Consider the following 15,140-nt stretch of genomic DNA (forward strand, 5'->3'; position numbering starts at 1 on the left):
CGTCGGCGTCGGCGTCGGCGGCGTTGACCGTGAGCGATAAATCACGGCAGGCGCTTCATAAATAAAAAGCAACTTCCAAGATTGGCCCGGTGGGAATCGAACCCAGGTCTCCGGAGTGTGAGACGGAGACGCTACCACTCAGCCACGAGTTCGATGCTTCCAAGCGGTGCAAACGCGCCTCTAGTGAATGCGGTGTTGCCTTCGAAACGAGCCGTGGAAAGTTATACTGCGGTGTATATCGGTAATTATGAACATGTAACGTACAGAAGTCACAATTACACGAGTTGCGAAGTGCGTTTCCGCTGCATTTCTTCTGCGCTTTCCGCACACGCAGAGCCATCTTGCGGCAAACACAGAAGAGCCCCTCCTCTCAATGTACGGCGCTGCCCCGACAGGAGGCGCGCCACGCGCGCATTGGGACCGCTGCCAGGCGCGTCGCGGGACTCCCTCTCCCCTGACGACGCTTCGCCATGCTTCCGGTTTAGATTACTATCTATCTCTCTGCGCGTGCCGATCACGACGTTTGGCTGGCGTAGACCGTTTCCCCTCCGAGACACCGAGTTCTTTGGTTCGTTTCTTTCGCTCAGGCGCACGTTTCGTTGCCGCGGCGAACGCTCCGTTGCTCGACGCTCACCGCGTGATAGGTGGGCGCTAAGTCCGATGCGGGGCGCATCGTAAGTGATCGCTGTGCCGTAGCGCATTGTCTTATACCCCTTGGCGGGTCGACGGGAACGCTGTCGCGTCCCACTCTTGAAGGCGAAGCTTAAGTGTCCTCCAATTTTTTTCTTTTTTCCACAAACGTAATAAAACAAACTCAAGAGCATGTGTGCAGCTTTAGTAATGCCTGCAAGCGCTAGGAGAAAGAGGGAATTTTCTTTTCGGGATTTTTCAGGGAACGTGGTACGCGGGAGATCACGTGAAGCTTACATGGCAGTGCGTTTGGCAACATGGTCCCGTGCAGTGATGCTTTGCACTCTGAGTTTGCATGCAGTTTAGTTTACTCGTCGGTCAATATCGATTTACTGCGATAGCAAATTATTAGACAGATATACGAATTAAGGCTAACGTGTTGATCAGCTGCGTAAACTAATGTAAACATTCGCTTACTAACTAAAGTAACAGGAACGTTGTCACGCGCGCACAACCAAACACGAAAACATCTCACTAAATGACTGCGGCAATTCGCTGTCGGAACGCTGGTGTGGTGAAGAGCGACAGCATCAGTGAGCGAATTCTCCTTCCTGCTGCCTGTCGCTTTAACACAAACTAAGAGCTCAAGAACACGGCGCACACGGTGCCATCAGCTATCTCCGGTCGGCTAGCCTTCGAACCAAGCGCCGATTGCTCAGCACATGGCCGCGCTCAGCAGCCGCACCTGGAGTAAAAGAGGAGATGCGCACTAGCCAGCCCCCGTCCTAGCGTGCACACATCTTCCCGCTCCTTCCTTGCGCGCGTGAGAAGACGGCTTGCACCGTCGACGCCTTCCTTCATTGCAAACTCGAGAAAGCGCCGCATACTTCTCAGCTCGCCCTCGCATAATTTTCGCTCGCACCTACGGCATACGGCGCACGGCCGAGACGTTATACCACTTAATCCGCTTAGACTTTGTACGGAGCATCACAGTGACGGCGGACATTTGTCTGGACGGCCCGTACTTTTGCTATCGCAATAAGTGCTACGGGTTCGAGCGCGTATGCCATCACTAGCTGAGAGGGTTTATCAAAGCTGCTGTTACGTGTGATACTTCGCCGAGGTTATCGTGGAAGGTTGCCTTCTGAATTTCACCCGCCTAAAGGTTTTCACCATTTTGTAAAGTTCGTGCACCTAAGTAGCACACTCTTAGAAATACTTACACCCTTTGGGCCTTATCTTGTCCCGCAAGAATAATCGTCATCTGTCTTGCCCGAGTTTCCTTTCTTGAAAGCTCGGCGCTCTCTACTTTCCTTTCGAGAAGCAGCGTCACACTGATAACGCGCATGCCGTTCGTGACTGGGAAGTACCGGGCTCGCAGCGTTAAAGAAAGGAAACACGGGCAAGACAGATGACGATTTTTGTTTTGTGACAAGATACGCCCCAAAGGGTGTAAATATTTGTAAGAGTGTGCACCACAGTAAGGGTGCTAAGTACTTATTTTACTGTGTTGCTCCAAAATGTTAAGGAGCTCACGACTGTTCATAAGATATACGGTATTGATTCATTCATCAGGTGCATTACTAAAACGAAATTAACACAAATATCAGAAAGGAAGCGTAGATTAGGTAGGAAGTGGCGGCAAACAACCTTTAGCGCCGCACGAATTTTAAGCATCATCATGGGAGTAACATTTATTAAGCAATCAATTCACGACAACGCTGTCGTGGCTTCACATATCTCCAAGTACAAAAATTCAAAGAAACACCTCATATTGGCACGAATGCCAGTCTTGAAATAATAATCTGTCTCGCTAACGTTACACTGAGCCTTAGTGCTATGAGTCAACTAGCGTCGGAAGGCCTATTACAAACCTTTACCTACGTTCCTTCAGCGCATGTCAAACCTGGCTGTATCCCCGCCAGAGTCGGAAAGACAAGGCTGAAGTCGCTTTCATTATAGTGCGTAACATAATTTATCTACTAGGAACAAAAAGCGCAGGACACATAGTACATTAGCAAGCACTACATGAAGGCTGATCAATATTACCAGTAAACAGTCGTAACACCTAAAGAAATATAGACTTTGACACCCAAGGAAGATGTGGAGAGCATTACTTCACGCCGAGGATGTCGCTCATTTACGTCGCTGAGTTTAGTGATGCGGTGGAACGTGACTGAATTGCGAGCTCCTGGGGTTTGCACGTTGCCTCGCTGCAGCCGCTGCCGCTAGCCGCGTGCTCGCTCTGCCTTTCGCGTTGTCGGCCACTTGGGTGGTGAACGTTGTTTATATGCAGCAGCTCGCTTCGCACGTTTCGCTGCGTTAAGGTAGTCTCGTACTTCGTGGACCGTGAAATGGCGCCTCCTGCCAAGCTTTGGTGTCTCGCTCAATGACCTAAGAGACAGGGGTTCAACTTGGGGCAACGCAGACTCCATAGCGCCGACAGTGGCGCCATTCCTATGACGCGCCATCAAGCGAATCGCCGACTAGGCAGAGCCCAACCACGCGCACAGTATCGAAGATATTCATCGTTGTCGCGTGATTTAACGGTAGTGCAGTGGTTAGCGCACTCGGCTACGGAACGTAAGAAGCGGCCTTGGGGAGTGGCGGTGGGGCAGTGTATAATATGCCCACTGTGGCTACTGTGTGTTTTGTAGTTAGATGAAAATGACGTAATTTTGCGTCGGTTTTCTCCCACGGTTTTCTGTCACGCCTTTCTGGTGACGGTGGGTCGTATAATGAACCAAGTAATGCCATTACACACACACACACACACACACACACACGCACGCACACACACATTGCCCTCGAAATACACATTTTATCTACGAGCTTCCGATATCTTCTCACCAGTCCTGCGGGAAAGAGCGAGATCGTCTTCTATGCACGCCAGGTAGGCGCCTTGGCTTGAGTGCGCATCACAGCCAAAAAGCGACCACTGCACAGCTCCTACTTCCACACAGAAGTTCCCGCTTCTTAACAGTGAGATTAATATAATTTCAGACAAATTACAGCACTTGAGTCACATGCAAAATTGTGCGTGAAGTCAGCTTAAATCAGTAGGGGCCGTCGCCTTCAGTGCACTCTTCAGTTTACTCTTCGGCACCCCTTTCACGAAATATTTAGCAGGCTATGCTGTCCATGCAACAATAAGGTACGTTCGCATTAACGAAGAAGAATCCCGCCGCGTGCTTCAGGCAGTAGATAGTGTGTCGCGAAGGCAGTCAAGCGACAATCTTTTGTTGCCGCGGAGCGAATGCATCTCGGAACTACTTTTCGCAGGTGGCCTCTTACCGCCGATCGGGAAAATTAATCAGGAAGGACCATTTCATTCGCGAGTTCAAATGCCGCCAATAGATATGTCATCTTCTCTGCTCATCGCTGATCAGAGTTACACATTGAATCCAATTGGTAGCAAATGACTAGCTTGCCGCGGGGGAAAAATCGTGCGCAAGTGTGGCCGTGTAATAGCTGGAACGTTCTACCGACGGCGGCGAGCCGAGTCCGCTTTTACCGCTTTTGTGAACGTACATTAACGTACATTTACGTTTCTTCTTCATTGCGTAAAATTATTCTACTACATCAACTAGTCAAAAGCACCAGCCACCGCAATTCCAACTGCTAAATATTCCAACGTTTCAGACAATGCATTCATCGTTTAAAAACATTTGCAATACCAACTGAGGACCCACGCAATATTTTATTGCAATATACTTTCTCGTGAAGGTTTAAGCCTGGGCCAGTCAATTATAGACGATCTCGATGTTTACACAAGCTTTGTGGTCATTTTAGATACTAGCTACGGAGCTACTGGGTCTCCTGTATATCTACAACAACGGGACTATGAAGAGCGCCACGGATCCATACAGCATGATGTGGAACCAACAAGCCAGGCATCACTTCGAGTCAATAACTCGCTGCCTTCTTCATCAGGAAAAAGAGGTATATGGCGTTTTTCGCTTAGTTCACACTAAATATCCGTAGGGAGAGGGTAATGGAGGGGCCATACATTTGCGCTGCAGAAGCATTGAAAAACGGGCGAGTGAGAATTTATCCAGTTTTAAGAAGTTTTCCAATTAGAAACGAAACACGAGAGAGAATACAGATCAAGCGCTTGTCTAGCAATTACAGATTTTTGTTGGAAGAAAAAGACTATTAGACAGTGATTATGAACTCATTTGGGCGACGTGTAAAAAAATCTTCATATCATCACGAGTGATCAGTTAATGCTGTCTCATGGTTTGGTAGGAAAGCTAACAACTGACCTATACATTTGTCCTTATTCTTGACTATGTTATGTTGCTCAGCAATTTCACGTCTGCGCTGATACCTCAATCGTAATGAAACAACGCGATAAACACACTCAGCGCTTATCGTGCGAGGTCAGCTCTTGTACTTGTTGCGCAGCCAAGCGTCAGATATCATTGCGATTCAGGGAAAAAAACTGAATCCGATGATGAGACAACGGCTGATGTAGCTCATGACTAATGTTATTTGCGCGCCGCTTGGAACTAACACTGGAAGACCACGGAAACCAGCGCGAAGAATTGTAACCAATTAGCCCAAAGCAGTACCCTGCTGAAGCGCCATTCCCAGTATGAAGTATGCGCAGCCACGCGACTGACTTCTAGTACGCTATTTGTGAGCAAAACACGGCAACACAACCTGTTCGGAGTGTGCATTGATAGGAAAGAGTGCCTTAAATTTTGGTGTCAATAACGAAAGTGAAGTTTGGAGAAGAGTACATATTTGGGCTGGTTGGTTCATGATTACGAGCCCAAAACAACTGCGCTAAAGAGGACGAGTGAAGGGACACAGACAACAGCGCTGTTGTCTGTGTCCCTTAACACGTCGTGTTTTTTAGCGCTGTTTTTATTGCTCGCAAGTTTGGAGGTTTCTTAGCGTGTATGCGCCAAGTAGGGCACGTGACTGGGAATACTACTTTTTCTCATTGACCCAGCACTTCCGCACTGACCGTGTATTGGTTTTTTTAGGCCACTTCAATTGTTTGTGTAGTGCACAGGAACGGTCGTCTATAAGACAATACCATGATACCAACGTTAACACTTTTGAATACCATGACATGTGACTATCGCCTTGCTGATTTAGGGCCACAGGAAAACGTCCCATGCGGCTACACACACTTTCGAAGTACATCTCTTGCAAGGCATGATCGGATTTATATACCCTTACCTGTCCTTCCTAGAATGTACGGCGACAATTAATGGGCACGCTGTGTTTTTCAGTGATCATTGTTTAGTGCATCTTTGTTTTGGCAACCGGCAACTTCAATGTTCACTGATGAGCAGGAATTTATGGAACAATAATACACTGTTACTCTCTGATATGCCTTTTCTCAAGCGCGTCCCAGAAATCTTTATTGAAGTATCAAGTCGCAGTTCTTTATCTATCTTTGCGCAGTGGGAGATATTCAAGCAACAAGTTGAAATGACAGCCAATAAAGAAGCTTCCATAGTCTCCTCTGAGAAAAAAGGAAAACTTAAGAGTTGTGTAAGCCGCTAGATGAGCTACACGAACTTGAATGCCTACATCCTGGCAAATGCATTCAAGGCATTCACAATATTATGGCTCAGATATATAGAAGGAACAATGAGAGATACAGATGTGCACTAGCCCGTGCACGTACATGTCAGTATATGTAGCTACACCCTTGTAGTTATTCACTTGGTGATGAGCGTTGGCATGCTCTGTCGAAGCAAGTGTTCGAGATAGAATATGCCACAGCAATTGTTAATGACCACGCTAGAATAAATAAAGCGTTCACTGACCAATATGAGAATATATTTCCATGTAATAAGGTAACTTTATGTGAAGCGATAACGGAAAATTTGTTTTATTACTGCCACAGCTCAGTCACGAAGAACATGCTGAGACGTTGAAGCAACAATTGATTCGCTAGCTGACAGCAAAACTTCAGGGCCTGATGGCTTGAGTGCAGACTTTTATCAGTGATTTTGTTCTATATTCACTCGTTTTCTCCTTAATGTGTACGAAGATGCCTACAGAATTGGATACTTACCCACCAGGCTGTGCCAAGGGCGCACAGCACTTTATTCCAAAAAGGAGCGATGCAACCATGTTGTACAAAGTAGATGGATATCAACTTGCAACGTGGATAATAAAATATTTGCGAATATATTAGCTAATTGCCTTCAAGATGTAATTCGTTCAGACGTGGGAGACTATCAAACATGTTGCATTGCAGGAAGATCAATCCAGTCAAATATCCACGCTGTGCGGTGTGCTAGAGTGTGTAACAGAAAGTGTCGGTTCGATCGGAATAGTTAAGGTTGACTTAATCACTGCTTCTTGTTCCGTTTGTAAGAGCACATAAACAGTGGGTATGTTCTTTTTGAAGGCACCACTATCTGTTGCGGTAATAGCACAACAATGTTAAGGGTTAATGATTCTCGATCCGAATCGATCTACCTCAGAGCATCTATAAGGCAAGGTTGTTCCTTGTCAAATCAAAATTATCAAATCAAAAGGGTATTTTCATTACACAATAATATGAAAAGTGCGTACAAAGATATTTGGTCCCATAGCCTAAAGTGGCTAGTGATGGGTCCAATACAAAAAATGTATTCCAATAATTATCAGTCTTATACAAACAAAATAGCGAAAGTATCACACATAAGCGGTAAATACTATATATAACCACAAAGCTACGCTAAAAACGAAGAAAACAAAACAAAGAAAACTCAAGAACGTGCTAGGTAAGATAAGAAGGGGCATTTACATGTAATGTCAAAATTTCTTCTGACTTTTATTTCAAGAGGAAATTATTCCACGGCTTAAGATCAGAGAATAGAACTAATCTTTCGCCGTACACATTCGAACATAAAGGGAGATTAAGATTACCGATGCGTGCATGCCGTGTGTTTGACGACGGAAATGTGAAGATGGTACTCGGCAGAGGTGTGTTTGTGTTTATTATTTTATTTACTAAGCAGGAAATCTCGTAGCACGTATGTCAGTAAACGGCAGTATACGCAGCCTCTGAAAAAGAGGATGAGAGGAATGACGCACCGAAGAGAAAGTAATCGCACGAACAGCTCGTTTTTTTAATCGGAATAACGGAGTAAGGTATGTTATCTACGTTTAGCCCCACCACTCGCAAAAATAGCTAAGGTGGCTGTGAAACAGGCTGATATATAATATCCGTAGCAATGTCAAATCAAAGTATTGACGTGCTCGTACGAGAGTGTAACAGATGAATGACTTTTTGCAAACGGTATTGATTTGGTCTCTCCAGTTAAGGTTACTGTCAAATGTAATGCCTAGATATTTAATAGTCGGAACACACCCAATGGTTCAATTGTTTAATGATATGCTAATAGAATCGTAGTTCACAGTTTACATTCGTCAATGGAAAATAAAGTGTTTTGTTTTGTCGGCATTTAGTAATAGTTGATTTTCACGAAACCACATTGAAACAGCTAGTAGTTCATTGTATACAGTATCTTGTAAGGTTTGAAGTGAATTACCTGTGAATAAAATTACAGTATCGTCCACATACATTAATGCTTTATATGATTGTGAAATTCGCGGAATATCATTCACGTATAGAGCGAATAAAATGGGACCAAATACGGATCCTTGCGGTCACGACATGTGACGTCGCGGTCACCACATGTGATATCCCTAGATTCGGAAAAAAAACCATCAATTAGTACTTTCTGCTTTCGCGATGTGAGATAACTGAAAAACAAGTCGTGAGCGCCATCGATAACACCATAGCACTCCAGTTTTTTCAGTAGTGCCGAGTGACAAATGGTATCAAACGCCTTTTTATGTCGATAAAAATTCCAATAACAATCTTTTGATGGTCGAGGGCAGAGTTGAGTATCTGAGGTAAAGCAAGCACAACTGTTGATGTGGACTTCCCTGGGACGAAATTATGCATTATTTCCGTGGATTTCCCAGGGATGAATTATGACCTCCGCTTTCCTTGGGGAAAATTATGTTATTCTTACTAACGAAGTCCTTTTGCTGTTGAGCGATTAATTTTTCAAAGATAGTGTTCACCATACTGAGTACGGATATCGATCTATAGCTGCTGGGAATATTATGGTTGCCCGTTTTGTATATTGGTACAACTTTGGCCAGCTTTAATACATCTGGATAGGAATTCGCATTTAATGAATGGTTAAATAAATGACAAAGTGGAGCAGTTCAATATATGGCTTGTCTTTCAGTACCCTAGTTGGTATACCATCAATTCCTATGGCTTTGTTCAACTGTAAATTTTTATAGCAGACGTCACTAGCTCTTCTGTTATGGCCTGAAAGCTAAATCTGGTTTCACTTTTTTCAACATAAGTGGTGGGCCATGCTCTACTAAATTGTTTCGTAATGTTTTCACCAACCGTGACAAATTGATCATTAAAATCATTTCTGAGGCTATTTGTGATGTTGTCAGGGATAATTTTCTTTTTGTTATTGAGCCCTGTCACTTCTCTGACTATTTGCCATGTTTGTTTTGTTTTGATTTTGTTTTGACTATTTGCCATGTTTGTTTTCCTTTGCAAGACGCAAGTTGTTGTTTATTTCCCTATTGTCGTCCTTAACTTTGGTTATTTCGCTCTTTAGTGTTTGCATTTCTGCTCGAAATGCCTCAAAGCTTTCATTGATGAAGTTCATTGCTTCTTTTACAGGGTCCAGCTCACTTCTTATCAAGCTCATTAGGTCGTGCTTTATTTCAGCATATTTGTCATCAAGTTTACTAGTCAATCTAAAGCCCCTCCATCCACGCCCCACCGCCGACCAGGTTAAGTACCGCCAACCTCCTTTTCCCCTCACACCAAATCCGGTTCCGGCATTTTCCGCTTCCGACATTTCCGCTTCCGGCATTTCCGGTTCCGGCATGTCCGGTTTTAAGATTTCCGGTTCCGGCCTTTACGCTTCCTGGAGTTACGCTGCGAGAATTTCCATTGTGATTGCAGACGATGGTGAGACGCCCGTGCTTAGCAGCCGGTGCTTATTTGAGTAGCTCGCTCTAGCCATTCCACCAAGCGTCATTCGTGTGCATCTACGTGCTTGTTTGCGTACGCTGCGCCCACACGCTTTGCCTGTCGTCCCCTTTCTCTGACAAAGTGCGGAGAGCCATGGGCTGGGGCACAACACACGAACATAATTCGCCGTACACATCTGCTCGCGTCACAACACTAACACAATTCGCCGTACACCTTTGCACGCGTAACAACACGCGCGCACGCACCAATTCACTGCACACCTCAGCTCATGTCGCACAAGAAAAGCACACTTGTTTTCACCATGTCACTGAATGCCCTCCACGCAAATTTGAACTTGTTATATTTCATAGCCTCACGTCATTGCAGTTCTTCACGCAGTGCACGCACTTGGGACGTTCGTTACCTTCGATCTGCCGTACGAGACAAGTTCCACCTCAGAATCAACAGCACAAACTCTATGCGTCTGCCGTACAAATTGGCGTCGCGAACTCCTTCACTAAAGTCACTCCATACGTGCTGACTGGAGGGGATGTATGCTTCAAAACAAGAAGAATTCAAAGGGGACAAGCTGTTGTATTCTGCTGAAGTAGTAGTTTGCGGTCGCTGTTTTCCAAATGCACGAAAAACGGGAGCGCTCTCCAAGCACCCAGGCACTACGTTCCACTGTACGTTGTCTCTCGTGGCACAACCCGTCGCAGGTTGACGCGAAGCAGCGAACACGACCAGATCGCCGATTACAATAGGCGGTGGTTCTTGGATGGAATCGCATTAACAGTTTCAACCGCAGCTGGTGCAATTAATCCCTCTCGGTAGACGCGAAAGTAAACAACGCTAAAAAACATAGCGTCACTTCCACTCGGAACACGAAGCTCAAGCTACGTAAGTTCCGCTTGACGCCGGAAGCTGAGGAGGTGAGTGGGAGAGGAGCGTGAAGGAGGAGGGTAGGTTGGCGGTACTTAACCTGGTCGGCGGTGGCACGTGGATGGAGGGGCTTTAAGTCAATCTACCAAAGCCTTGGAAAGTTCTTTCACGGTAGTAGGAGCCTTTTCACTCATATTGCGCGCAAATTAGGGAGCAGTCCGGCAGCCTAAGTAATTATTATTTCAGTAACGATATGAATACAACGCACGAGCACAAAATAAGTACTTCGTTAACGGCCGTTCGTTTGTTAAGGCTGCCTGGACTGCTCCTGTGTGATGCTGCTCTCAGTCAGGGAACCATTTAAGTACCCGGCTGATGACGTCAGGGCTCATGAGGATGCGCAGAAGCATTTGTGGGTCCGGCGGATTCTTTCCAATGGTCAGTTGGATGGTCCCCCTGTGGCTGCGTGATCTGGAAGAGTGACTGAGCGTAGGCGCTCTACGTAAAACGGTGACGGGTGATCTGCACAAAATAAGTATTTCGTTAAAGACCGTTCGATTCTTGTGCCTGCCTGGACTGGTCCTGTGTGATGCCACTCTCAGTCAAGGAACCATTTAAGTACCCGGCTGGTTACGTCAGGGCTCATGAAGATGCGCAGAAGCATTTGTGGGGCCGGCGGGTTCTTTCTAATGGTCAGTGGGATGGTTCCCCTGTCGCTGAGTGACCAGACAGAGTGACTAGGCGTAGGCGGTCGGCGCAAAATGGCGACGGGCGATCTGCACAAATTAAGTACTTCGTTAAAGGCCGTTCGTTTGTTCTGGCTACCTGGACTGCTCCTGTGCCTTCTGTTATTCGCTTTGTGCTTGGAAACGCTTTGTGCCCGAATTCTGAAGTGCCATGCCTTTCATGGATTAAGTTTGTTGTCTAATGAGATTCGTGTACTTGGCTATGCAAATAACATATCCTTCTTCTGTGCTGGCAAGAATAGTGTGAATATTGTCTCGCCAAAACCCAACAGCTTTGTTCACCTTCCAGTGAAGCAGGGAACTTTGAGAAGGGTTCTGGGTTTTGGTTCGGTCTATGGTGTAGTGTATCAGTAATTGTGTAATGGCCGGTGGTCTGTGGTGGTATGGCAAGAATAGGAATGGGCTGAGGTGTGTTTGGCAGGTATTCTCAGATCATGAACAGGTTGCCATTATCCCTAAAAAAAAAGTGTATGACGGCTGTCTCTTACCAGTACTCACCTACGGGGTAGAAACTTGGAGGCTTACGAAAAGGGTTCTACTTAAATTGAGGACGATGCAATGAGCTATGGAAAGAAGAATGGTGGGTGTAACGTTTACGGGATAAGAACAGGGCAGATTGGGGTGAGGGAACAAGCCCGAGTTTATGACATCTTGGTTGAAATCAAGAAAAACGGGTATGGGCAGGGCAGGTAATGAGGAAGGAAGATAATCGATGGTCATTAAGGGCTACGGACTGGATTCCAATAGAAGGAATGCGTAGCAAGGGGTGGCAGAAAGTTAGGTGGACGGTTGAAACTAAGAAGTTTGCAGGGACATGGCCACAATTAGCACATGACAGTGGTAGTTGGAGAAGTATGGGAGAGGTCTTTGCCCTGCAGTAGGCGTGGCCAGGCTCATGATGATGGTGTACGATACCAACTCACTTCGCAGGTATTCAGGGGGGGGGGGGGCGCAGGACTTCAAGTACTTAGGTCTACCCCTCTCTCACTATCGCAATACTAATCCTCACTGGCTAGCGGCAGCTGCAGAAGTACAACGTGAGATTAAAAACTGGTAGGTGAGGCAGCTGTCCATATTCAGCCGAGCTGAAGCTTGCAATTTGTTTCCACCAGCTGGACTTATTATTTCCCGCAGGTATTGGACTGCTCGTGGCTTAGGTTCCCAGATTGCCATCGTGTATCTGCTACCTATGTATTGAGCTCGCGTGTTGAGGCCCTGCAGCGTGATAAGCTTTTCTTTTTCTCTTGACCGTATGGGTCATGGCCTAATTCACCTTTTTGTTAGGCAACTCATTTCCCGGTTATTCTTCTTTCGTGATGCAAACCGTTCATTTCTGAGAGGGTGTTGCAATATAATTAATCAATTACGGTCCAGAAATACTTCCGTATTCATATGTCAGAGATGCACCAGAGGCATCTTGAAGAGGATCGTCGAAAGCATTCACTTTCTCAAAGGTCACTTTAGCATTGTTGATATTTTCACTCCCTCCCCCAAAGAAAATTCCGCAGCACCCATAGACACGTCGTTTCCTGTTACGCATTCTGGTGCGCCTTATTTGGAATGTACCTAAGCGTGTCCATTGAAGGATCATTCCTCCAGGGATCAAAACTTTTTTTTAAGCTACAGTTGGCAACGCTTCCTATCAAATCCTCGTTGCAAAAAAGGCGTTGTTTCGTGAAAATTGTCGTTTCTGTCCACACGCCCAAACGATTGATGACTGCTTTGTAGATTCTAGGGAATGCTCTGTTCTTCGGGGACATTCTCCAAAGAACACTTAAAATATATTTAGATATCACACCATGCATGTTTTCCTACCTTTTAAAGATCCCTTTGACCCACCACATGAAGTGTTCATGTTACTTCGCCTACATAGCCTTCGGCGCAGTAGAATGTGTGACAGGCACGCTGAAGCATCGTGAAGCACTCGATCGTTTTTTTTTTTTCAGGAACATCTTGCTTGCGTTCATAGGGCGTACTCTGCACAGGAAACAGCGCTGGACATCATACCTTTACTGGACATTTGCAAGTGTTTAACATTCGAATGCATTTTCAATTACCTTAAATTTTTGTAGTGCCTTGTTTATCTTGTTTCTCTGAAAATCCTGCTCCTATGCATTAAAGAATAAGAAAGAGTGAGGTGACGACTATGGTACTTCCTAATGCGAAATTGGAGAGAAGCTCTATACATGCGTTCATTTCGCGATATATTGGCTGTCGGGGACAGTGCGTCTCGTACGACGTTTCAAACGGAGCGAAGTGTGGCGCGGCTCCATCGCTAATCGGGAGATACCGAGACGCATTGCGTAGATGATGCGTGGGCGACATTCACGGTAACCACCACAGAGTGACCTCGGCTCATGCAGTGCTTTACACACAAAGCACAAGTTTACACGAGCACAAAGCACAAAGCACACACAAGCACAAAGTTTACAAACTAATTGCTCTGGATCAAGAACAAATATCACGGTTTTCTGTACACGGCATCCATTATACAATTGAAAGCGGACAAATTCGTTATATCATTTTACATCTTACGTGAATTTCTTACGTTGTTTACGAGGGTTCCGCAAAAGTTGTATTTACATATTCATAAATTTTTTGAGATTCATGTGTAACATTTCAAATTTGTCCGCTTTATATGTGCTATCAGATACAGTTCACAGAATTGCGATACCACTTTTTCTTGCTGAGTTACAGAATTGTTAACTTTATAGTTTCGCTGTCTGAAAATTTGCGATTATTGCCAATTCTTAATAAAAATTTGACTACCTAAATCTAAAATTCGAAACCAACAGTCACTAGATTTTAAGTTTTTTCTTTTAAATGCAACAACCCTTGTCAAATTTGGTGCAGTGGTTGCCGAGAAAAATGAATTCTCCTTTTACATATATTTAGATAGGAATACACGAGCTAAAGCATCCTCTTAACATCCGATGGTAGCAAAACCGAGGTGACCGAGTATGAAGAGAGAGAGAATCAACCTTTGTACTCAGCCCTTAGTAAAGGTTGGTGCGCACTGGCACCCCATGGGGTGGAACCTTCTTCTCAGGTCCCATATGCGTCCAGCAGTTCCTGGCCCCTAGCCGCCAGCGCGAGCTGGGTCGGTAGGTCGGGGCTGGACAACAAGTTCTCCCATGGCTCGGGCGGGTTGAGGTTGGGGAGGGTGTGGGGTAGGGATGGTGAGGGGTTCTTGAGCTTAGTGCACTCTGCAAGGATGTGTGCTAGAGTGCCTTTTGATCCTCTGCAAAATGGGCATGAAGTGTCATGCGCTGTTGGGAACATCTTGTGCAAGAACAAGGGATGCGCTAGCGACCCCGCTTGCGTGCATCGCACGATCGTTTGGTGCATTCGGCTGAGTTGCGGATGCTGACGGGGAAGCCTACACCTGCCGCTTCTGTACATTTAGGTGATTTCTTTGTAACTTGTCATGGTGTGCGGTAGCTCTGGCTCGTCCTCGGCCCGGATTGACAGTTCTAGGGCATAGTGGTCGGCGAGTGCGTTGCCTTCCACTTGCGAGTGAGCCGGGACCCACACGAGCTCAACGGCCCGTCCCGGTGATTTGCATTTGGTGAGGATCGCTAGTGCCGCAGGGGAGAAGTTCCCCTTGCGGTAGCTTGCGTAGGTGGTCTGGGAGTCTGTGATGATGGTCCTCACTCCTGGTTGTGCGAGTGCGAGGGCCACGACCACTTCTTCTGCATCGGCTGTATTCGTCATCCGTACTGACGCGCCTGTGAAAAGTTTATCGATGGTGGTGACGACCGCCGTTGCTCTGGTTCCGTGCTTGGGAAGCGAGGCGTCCGCGTAGAGATCATCGGGGTCCTCTTCCAACTGTCGAGCCAGTGCCTTGGCCCGCACAGCGCGTCTCTCGTTGCTCCTCCCCGGCTGCATGTTCCGGGGGAGGGGTTTGG

The 15,140-nt window shown here is 46.1% G+C and overlaps 1 protein-coding gene across 1 annotated transcript in view; it reads left to right on the top strand.

Annotated features, from left to right (window-relative positions):
- Positions 1 to 15,140, top strand: part of LOC135911956 (neprilysin-11-like) — a 149,296-nt gene that overhangs the window by 127,968 nt on the left and 6,188 nt on the right. Inside the window, exon 13 of the mRNA XM_065444320.2 lies at positions 4,423 to 4,572. Coding sequence (XP_065300392.1) covers positions 4,423 to 4,572 — 150 coding nt within the window. The remainder of the gene's footprint in view (positions 1 to 4,422; positions 4,573 to 15,140) is intronic.

Source organism: Dermacentor albipictus, chromosome 1 (genome assembly GCF_038994185.2).
Source record: "Dermacentor albipictus isolate Rhodes 1998 colony chromosome 1, USDA_Dalb.pri_finalv2, whole genome shotgun sequence".
In the NCBI taxonomy this organism is placed as follows: Eukaryota; Metazoa; Arthropoda; class Arachnida; order Ixodida; family Ixodidae; genus Dermacentor; species Dermacentor albipictus.